The following is a 9,929-nucleotide window of genomic DNA, read 5'->3' as shown; positions in this document are numbered from 1 at the left end:
GTTCTGTGTGGTGGCTTTCTGACACTTTTACTGAGCATGCGCAGTGGTTGCTCATAGGTTTTCCTGGTCGAAGCTGTCACATGACAAAAGGGAAGTGTGACTCTGGATGGCCATCTCTACCCTAAATTTACTGATGGCAGTGTTATCCAGCTAACATGGCAGGTCAGTGAACATTTGAGATTATTAAATACACACTTTTAAAGTGAAATTGCCGTTTCAGAAGATTTCGTCTTTTAGCCAACAACAGTAAAATACGCTGACTCGCTGCAGCAGTTGCCGCTAACGATCCGGCCTAGCTTGAAGCTGTTCCGTTTGGAAAACATTTATAACCACTGCATTAATGTCCTAATAAATACGTTGTTAGTCGTTAGTAACGTAACGTCTCAGTTCTAACTTTGAATATGTTTCGCTGCGCTTCTCCTCCAGGCCCAGTTGGGTAACTTGACTAAACATGAGTCAGCATTTTAGCGTCAAACGTGGTGCCCAAGTTAAAGAGTTAACATTTAAACCATCCTGCCTGCAGTAATGTACTAATCGTCCAGGTTACTTGTTTATTACGTTAGCTAATTGCATCTAATCAAGCAGTTGTGTAGCCATGTCTGTGTCCCAATCAGTACAGTGTTAGCAGGAGTGCCTTATTTAGTCAACTACACTAAAACTCTTTCATATTGAAGTCATTCAGAACACTGGAGGATTCTGTCCTCAGATTACAGACTTAGTCACAATAGTTATAGCATATTATGTTATTCACCATACAGTATTACGTACTTGAATGTCTGTTTTATGCACTTGAATGAGTCCAAAGTCACATTCAAGTGTCCTACTTGACAATGGGCTGTTTGACTGGAACATTTTCTGCTGCAAAAACAACAATATCACCTAAATTGCTGAGGCAAAATGTTATAAGACAGTAAAATATTCAGTTTCCTGGTTTACATAGTCATAGAATTCCCCACACATTAGCACAGTTGGAGGTAATTTGAGGTAAAAAGAAGAACCATCTCTCATGTCTTCTTTGAAATGTTCCTCCAAGGATAATCTGTGCTGTAATAAAAGTGCTTGGTGTCTGTCCTTTACACTGCACCCTTTGCTAAAATTGCTTGAAGTTAAAAAAAAAAAGTTAAAGCAGCGTTTTGGGACTAAAACTTCATCAGGCAAATAATTTGCCTGACTAGTACTGAAATGTTGCTTTAATACATTTATATTTGCAAGTTAGACAGTGTGTGGGAGTCAGATTTCTTTTACCTACTGGATATACTCTTCCCTCTCTTTTGAAATATATATTCGAAGAGTTTCCTTAAGTTTAAAATTAAAATTCATCTACAGCTCTATCAAATCAACTGTTTATTCTCACTGTCAACATAATGTCAGTAAACTGTGAAAGATGCCCATCACGCATTCCAAATATATTTTATAAATGTCTTATTACAACAGATGAACAGTCCAAAACCTGGAGTCATTTATTATATGATGGAGGAGTTAGAATATCAAAGAGCAGTCATGTTTTAGAAGTACAAATCCATGAATTTCTGGCATTTTTCATTTAAAAACTGCTCAATAAGTTTTCAACCAGTTATCAGAATTGTCTCCCATTATAATCGTTTGCCGGTAAATTTTGACAAACCACATGGTGCGACTCTGCTTTTTGACTCCATCCTGCTCCTTTTGTCATACAGGCTGAGCTTGTAAAGAACCATGACGCTCCAAGCTCCTCGCATGTCCGTGTTCACCTTTCAGTCTGCGGTACACAGCGCCCATGTTCTTCAGTGTCTCAACGAGCAGAGGCAGCAGGATGTCTTGTGTGATGTGACGGTGGTGGTGGAAAGCCAGAGTTTCCGGGCCCATTGCTCTGTTTTGGCTTCGTGCAGCGAATACTTTCACAGCAGGGTCACCAGCGTCACCAGACAGAATCCCATCATCACCTTGCCTGATGAGGTTGGTGCCCTCGTGTTCACCTGAAGTGTTTTGGAGGAACAAAATGTAACACTGGAAATTGTTTGGTCTGTGCATGTATTATAAGTTGAAGTGTAACTTATACTGTAGGTTTCACTGTTAAGTTTATTTGCTCTACTTTAAATTTCTGAATGATCTTTTTTTTTTGGTTTGTTGCTAATGGGTATCCGGAAAGAAGGGACCTGATCTAGAAATGTCAGCCATGTTAATTTTGTCAATCGCTAAAATGTTACATTACACTTAGCGAGCTACTCTCTCTGTACATGCAGATTAGTATACAAGCAAAACCAACTAACACAAAGTTTATTAACTAGACTAAATTATGATTATCATACAGGCAACTTTTTTTTCTTCAAGATCATGATAAATGCATACAAAGCTAAATTTGTTTTCTGTTCACTTGTTGGCTTTGTTTAAAGTGCCTGTTGGTCCAGACCGTGCTTACACTGTGTAAATACTTGAACTGAAAAACATTTTATGTCCAGTTCATTGGAATTTGAAGTAAGAAATGTCAAGACAGATACGTAACAGTCCTGTTGAAATGGATAGCCTCTGTTGCTTTGTGATCTGTTCAAGTGTCGTTGTATAGTTATGTTATGGTTCAACAGTTTGCTGCATGTCTTTTCCTCACAGGTGACCGTGAAGGGGTTTGAACCTTTGCTTCAATTTGCCTACACATCAAAGCTGCTTTTCACCAAAGAAAACATTCATGCTATTCACAGCAGTGCTGAGTTTTTAGGATTTCACAACTTGGAGTCAGCATGCTTTGATTTCCTCGTCCCAAAATTTTCTGAGGGCAAAAGTACCTCACAGGAGGTCAGGCATAGAGCCTGTTGTCAGAACCGAGATCCCAGTGCCAGATTTGACTCCAGTGTGAAGAGTAGCCATCCAGAAGCATTTCAGTCACACAGCTCAGTGCCATTAGGAGGGAATGAACAAACAGACTTTCCATCTCAGTGTCCTCTGAACACACTGGGTCAGACGGACAGCAGGGGGGAACACTTCTGTTTGGAGAGCTGTGGGCCACAAATGGCCCCTTTATCTCTGGAGTTAGCAAACGATGTGTGCCCCATGTTATCTGTGCCAGGCCCAGGGTCTGACAAAGCAGATCAACCCTCTCAGTTTTGTGAACGAGATATTTTAGGTATGGGAGATGTTTGTAATCAAAATGAGTTGAGTTTAGCAGACTGCAGCTTACCCTGTGAGCTGTCAAACCCAGGGGATGCGAATCCACCAGAGCTCATTGAGCCACCCAGCAGCGATATTAAACAGACTGTTGAGACGCTTGGTGCTGAAGCCAGCCATATCACTGGCTCATGCCCACTCGAAACATCAGGGGCAGAAGATTGCAGCACATTATTAGAGCAGAGTGAGGGTAGTCTTGAACAAGGAAGGGTAAGTGATATCTCAGACCCGACACTGACTGCTCTAAGTCACGAAGAAGGGTTTGGGAAGAGGAGCCGCGTGGAGAGGGAGGTGGCTGAACATCTGGCAAAGGGGTTTTGGCCTGACCTCTGCCCATCTCAGGCTCCACCGCTCCCCCTGGATCCAGTGGACCAAAACAATCTGGCAAAAGCCTCAGACTTTCACTGGCTTAAGCAGCTCGACCTGACCTCCAGTGTAGGCGACTGTCCCTTTCTCAGAGACCTTGGAACAGGCGATGACGCCACCACCCACGCTGACAGCTTGTCCCAGGCTGAGAAGAGCCCCTACATGTCCTCCTCACTCAACTCTGGGGACGACTCAGACCTGGACACAGATGGGGATACTGAGGCCAACAACAAAAGAGCAGCAGAGGTCATTGTGATAAACAACCTGAATATTGGCAGTTGAAGATATTGAGTAAAATAAATCTAACTTCTGTACCTCTCCTCGACAGATTCAGCTCCCCTTCCCAGTGGAACAGATCTCAGCACTGACCCGGAGTGCATTCCAGCAGCTTCTGAGACACCATCATCTGACTCAAGATCAGCTGGATTTTGTCCATGATGTTCGTCGGCGAAGTAAAAACCGTGTGGCTGCACAGCGCTGCCGAAAAAGGAAACTAGACAGCATACACCAGCTAGAATGTGAAATCAAAAAATTAGTAAGTTGACTGAATTATGTCCAGTATCCTCTGCATTTTCTAAGCTATTTGTACTTTGTTACCTCTGTTGACCTCTAGTGGTGACCAGTATGATTTGCATGCAAGCAAATGAATACGTGTCACTTCTTTCAGCACTGAAACTGCTTGAGTGTGAATTCTGTGGCACCTGTAGAAATAGAAGGGTGATTGATAGACTTACAGATTGAATGGACTAAACCAGAATATAAAATGCTGTTGACTGAGGAAGGAACAAAGAAAAGACAGAGAGCCTTTCTGACTAAATGTTTGCCATCATTGAGTGACCCTTAAGATTAATCTTCAGCTGTACAGGAAACAAGGCAGTGATGAAATGTCAAAGAAGTGATTGATCTTCACTGTTTCCTTTCCACAGAAAAGTGAGAAAGAGCGACTGCTGCAGGAGCAAACAGAGCTCGAGAAAAGCCTTCAAGAGATGCAGCAGAGCCTGTGTGGTTTATGTAAGAGTGTCAGCATCGAGTCTGACTCTGATCAGGACCACTTGCAGCTTCTTGCCAAGCTCTCCTCTCCAGACTTTCCCATCTCTTCCCCCAGCATTGTGGGAAAAAACGAGGAGTCACAGATCACCATTGAAATGGTAAGTTGTTCTTCAGAGTGCGACCAGAGCGGGCCACCTGCAGACTCAGTTCATGTCGCTGTACCACCAGCCAGCACCGAGGATGCAGGCTGCCCTGTTCCTGCATCTTTGCTCAACGCCTGTCTGGACATGAACAACACTTTATAACTAGACTCCCAATTCCATTGTCATTTGAAATTATGCAGCTCTGCAGGGCAAAGCGTGGACCTTGACTGCATACTGTAATCCTCTTTTGGGATAGACGTGCTGTCCTGTGTATTTCACCGAATAATTTTCTGCTTGATAGAGATATCTTAAATTGACAGAGAAATGTCGATCATTTCCTTTGCTGTATTTCTACTCTATTTCACTGTAGTAAAAAACTGAATCAAGTATTAATCATTCTGAAGGTGCAGGCAATTTTCAGGTAATTCCCTAAAGTTCACATTTATAAATTAGGAAGATGTTTCTTAAAATTTTGTTTTCTCAGGGATACTTGTAACCTGACTGCGTTTTGAATCTTGCTCCACACCCTTGCTACTTACCTCCTTACACCCACACATACACACAGGTATGAATAGGAGACTTTCCTTTCATTTTAGGCTAATTAGTCTATTGTTATTATCTGTACTGTATTTTTCATCACTATGTCATTTCTTTGATTAAATATCCACAGCACTAACAGAGGATGTAATAGATTAAAAGAAATTGTTACAGCCCAAGCTAACCCTTCTCAACAGCATTAATTGCTAATCCATAGTTTGAAGAAATAACTGCCACCTACTGTTTGAGGAATGGTTCTAGTATGTCTGAAAATGTTACAGGAGAACATAAGGATTTATGTTATTTGATGCAAAATGTGCCTTATGCAACTGTATAGTGTAAATTCAGAAAGAAAAAGGCAATCTTTATATAACCTTGTTCCAAGCACTTTTGCACATTAACCCAGAGCTAGTAATGATTGCATACTCATACATTTAGGTCTGTCTGCATGTTTAGTATTTTTTATTAAATGCTTTCATGGACTACAAATTTAAATAAACAACATTTTGTTACCATTCAGAGTTTTATTTCAGCTCTCAAGAAGTAGGAATTTTTCACCATTTGTATTTATGTACAGCAACAGAGTTTGGCCAGTAGGTGGAAGTACAACTCTACCTCACCAGCTATGCTGGCCATTTGCTGACTGACCAGAACACTGTCACAGTTTACAGCGTTTCTTTCTTATTTCTACTGAGCTTTCTTATGGAGATTTCTATGCAGTTTAATTAACTTTAACCATAAAGTTAAGTATCTAAAAAAACATTTTAAAAAACTGTCAACAACAAAATGTAATATTGCCAATGGTGAAATGTTCAGTCAGCATTTGTGGAAATTACAACATATACAAAACTAAGCCAGAATTATTTGTTTAACTCAGAAATTCTTTGACCTAAGGTCATCTTATTCAGACGGTTCAGTAAATTTTTCAGTTCTGCCATGTTTGTGTAAAGAATCAGTAGGTCGGCTGTAGAGAGGACTAAATAAGAGGAGACTCAGATGAGGCTGATAAACAACCTATGCTATTCACGGAGCAAAGGTATCCAGAGACCCTGCAGACAGGAAATTGGAAAAAGTAAGGTGTATATGAAAGCCATCCCAGTAACCCAGCAGTTCAATTTGAGTTGTGAGACTCATTACACTGTAGATACAAAAGAGAGAGGCCTTCCCACACTCGTGAAATCAAATATATCACGTTTTTTGCAGCTGTACATCACTGATTTTGATTCTCCCAGTGTGACCCTATACACTATTAGCGTGGCACATGCTAGGATGCTCTCCAAAAATCTCTGAGTGATGACTGTTGTCAAACAATCAGTATTATCCTCATCTGTTCGTAATACCTAATAATAGTAATTTCTGTTTGGGGTGTTTTCTCACATCGTTCTGAATCTCGCTCTTGCATCACAGCAACCCACTTCTTATGCAGAGGACACGTTGTTTTTAGCTCATGGGAGGAGTCAAGTGGAGTCATCTCAGGTCAAAGCATAGATTAGGACAAAGATACAGCTGCAGTAATTCAAACAAGAAAAAAAAAACAAGATCGAGTGTGATGCTTACTCATATGTTATGAGCCACATTTCTCACCATATGAAAACATTGAAATAGTGTTTAGCAATTTATTTTATAGTTGATAGTCTATTGTGTCTGTAGGCCATCTTTTACTCAAGCTGTGAATATCCATCTTTGAATTGCTGAAAGAAAACTGTGATAAACATTTGTTAGAGAACTGACACTGGTCTGAATGCCGCTCTTATTTCAGAGGGCAGAGGACCTTGTGTCAGACTTGTCAAACAAACTAGTATTAAATAGAAAAAAAACATTTTAAGAAGGCCTTGTAGAGTTGAAGAAGCAATTTCGTCAAGATGTTTTAGTCTTCTGATGTGAATTGTTATTTTGTGCCCTTTAAAATAGCTACTGTGGCACTAGAGGGGGAAAAAAAAGCAATCTCACTGTGCTTTTCTCAGAACAGAATCCTCAAGGTTAAAGTGGTAATTACACCAGCAACCCCGAAGCAACAAATACAGCTCATACCTGTCTTTGAGAAGTATACTTACACACTTACAGACTCTCAAAGCTGTAATTCTACACTTAACAAGCAGTGTTGCATCTGAAAGTCAAAAGGATCATATGATGATAATAGACTTTAGATGTGATCTCCCAGTGCTGCCGTGACACGCATCTTTACAAAATCCTCAAGTCGTTGCTTGTCAAAACTGGTATCACTCTCAAACACGTAAGCATTAGGAGATGGATCTATTTATGAATTTCCCACACAAAATTTAGGATTCTTCCACCGTGTTTGTGTCCTTTACAAACTGTTTAGATTTTTAGAGTATTGTAGTGCAAAAGTAAGATTATCCTCTTTTGCAAGCTACACAGGACGAGAGACTTGATTTGAGGAGGAAGCAGCTGTGCGGCATGGCAAGGTCAGAGGCCCATAATCCGCGGCCTCATTCATGCGAGATTAAAAACCTGCTCTGAGTTCTGATTAAGAACGCAGGGTTAGAAGATTAAAGACCAGCAAACAAAATGAAAGCAGTTAAAGCCCAATCCTGGAATTCATCAGAATACCAAAACCTTAAACTGTCATAACGTGAGATTAATGCAAAGCCCCCTTGAACTCCGTATCTGTCTTGATATATCGTCTGTGTCACAGCATATATTTTCTTTTTTCCCCAAAATGTAGATGAAGATCTCTGACTTTGTTTTGTGTTGTTTTCTTTCACCTCTATCTTCTTGTTTTTTTCTTTCATTTATGAGACAATTAAAATATTGTTTGCATGAATTAGCTCAGATTATTGTCAATACAGTCATGCACAATACATTATTCTCTTTTTATAAAGCATTTATATATCTCTCTTTTATGAATTGAATCCGGTTCTTATCCCCTGACAGAAAAAATCCACTAGGTAGCAGGGATTAGAAAACAGGAGGCAAGGACGAAAAACAAGGATTAGAAATGAAAACATCTGGAAGTCAGCTTACTTTCAAAATTGCTATAGCAGAGAATATATATGACAATAAATTAACACTATTTAATGTGGAATTCATGAACTGGACTTTCCTGGCAGGCAGGCATGCTCTTTTAGTGACACAGATACAAATATCATCTTATCTTCTTTAACAAGCAGCAGCATTTTAAGATCCATTGCAGGATTATGCTTAGACAAATACAATCATATCCACTTTACTATAAATGAGATGATTTTGAAATGTCTGAAATAAGTACAGAATCCAGTTGCTGGAAGAGCAGAACAGTATAAAACAAAATCCTTGATGCTGGTCTTCACTCCAGTAAATAGCTTCTGGATTACAGCCTGATGCATCAATGTGCTTTCAGATGTATTCCTATTTAAAGCAATAATTTGTCTAATCTTATAAAAATGCAAATATTGGCACCCGTTAACTTATGCCATTACATTGTGAATGCAGAACTAAAGAGTGGGCATCCATATCGTGTTGGTGTATCTCTAGCATGGATCAAAAATCCTAGAGGGCGACACAATACTTATAATCAATCCCAGCATAAGGTCCGTGACCTTCTCGCCACACACCCTAAGTCTTATAAGCTGCTGAGCTACTGTATCCTAACTGATTACACGCTGAAGTGACTATGAACTTCATTTTGGGGGTAGTGCAAAGAAGGGGGTTGTATCTCATTGACAGGATTATATAAATGAGGACCATAATACTGTAATCTCCTAGAGAATTGAGAGAAACCAGGGGACATGCCGACCCCAGCTAGCTAGCACCCTGATCTGCAACCGTCAGATTAACAGCTGGTTGAACAGTGACAGATTACACTCACACTTGTATTCTTATCTTAACAATCCTCACTGTGTTGCATTTGGAACACTAGAAGCACAAGGAAATGTTCCCATCAGAAAAAAGAAATCTCTCAAATAAGCCATACTGTATTGGAGTGTGATTATTTACTCAGTCATTGGGAAATTGTCAGAATTTATCAGTGTCAAGAGCCAACTGGTAAAGCAAAAACGATGCCCGCAATTCTGCCAAGTACATTGGTTTTTAATTAACTTCACTATTGTGAGAGTGAGATTCAGCAGTGAGTCATTTTTTAAGCTTAGCAGTGCAGAAAAAAATCCACGAAGCTTAAAGGAAGTCATCATTCTTCAAATAAAGTCACATAGTATTTTATTCCTTCTTTTGACTTGTGTGAGTTGAGCACGATGTAAAAAAGTTCAGTGTTTGCTTTTATTATAACTGACAGACGGGCAGCAAGAATATCCCATGTCCAGAATTAACCGTAAGATCCTATTATGTCTTTAGTTGCTAATTCAATTGCGCTGATGTTATTTGGAACATTTTCTCTTTTTCTAGCCATTCATTTATAAAATCTGAGCAGTGAGTGTTCCAGTCAACATCCGTTACATATCAGTGTTGTCATATCTCGTTAAGAAATGACCACTTCACTCTAAGAAATCAGCGGAAACAGTTATGCTGGTGGTTGAAACTGCTGTGTGATGAGCAATACATTTCAAAAAAGGAAATAGGATTTATCGTTACTAATATATTTACACTGAATTAAAATCTTGTAAAAACTCAGTACCTTTCAGACGTGTAGACTGTTTTCTTAGGTTGTGTTTTCTATTGCCAAGAAACATACTGCAAAATTGTGTAACTTGGATTTTTGTCTCCGTTGTTGTGTGACATTTAGCAGGAATACCGAGGTCCTCCACTACAACACTGACAACAATCAGCTGCTGAAAACGAACAGATATTGGATAAAACTGT

General features: G+C 39.7%; 1 protein-coding gene across 1 annotated transcript; it reads left to right on the top strand.

Moving 5' to 3' along the window:
* Positions 1–12: 12 nt before the first annotated feature.
* On the top strand, positions 13–5,689 carry LOC111563702 (transcription regulator protein BACH1-like). The gene is made up of 5 exons (XM_023262922.3): positions 13–162; positions 1,677–1,935; positions 2,587–3,750; positions 3,833–4,039; positions 4,431–5,689. Exons 2-5 carry the CDS (start codon positions 1,696–1,698, stop codon positions 4,797–4,799), a joined length of 1,980 nt encoding a protein of 659 aa, XP_023118690.2. The 5' UTR covers positions 13–162; positions 1,677–1,695; the 3' UTR covers positions 4,800–5,689.
* The last annotated feature ends 4,240 nt before the right edge of the window (positions 5,690–9,929 follow it).

The sequence above is a fragment of the Amphiprion ocellaris genome, chromosome 7, assembly GCF_022539595.1.
Source record: "Amphiprion ocellaris isolate individual 3 ecotype Okinawa chromosome 7, ASM2253959v1, whole genome shotgun sequence".
Lineage (NCBI taxonomy): Eukaryota > Metazoa > Chordata > Actinopteri > Pomacentridae > Amphiprion > Amphiprion ocellaris.
The sequence above is the reverse complement of the archived record's forward strand: the minus strand, read 5'-3'. Positions and strand labels throughout refer to the sequence as shown.

Coding starts and splice junctions, on each gene's coding strand:
- LOC111563702 (XM_023262922.3), top strand. CDS start 1,696: ATGACGCTCCAAGCTCCTCGCATGTCCGTGTTCACCTTTCAGTCTGCG. Junction 1,936..2,586: donor TCATCACCTTGCCTGATGAG/GTTGGTGCCCTC, acceptor TTTTCCTCACAG/GTGACCGTGAAGGGGTTTGA. Junction 4,040..4,430: donor AATGTGAAATCAAAAAATTA/GTAAGTTGACTG, acceptor TCCTTTCCACAG/AAAAGTGAGAAAGAGCGACT.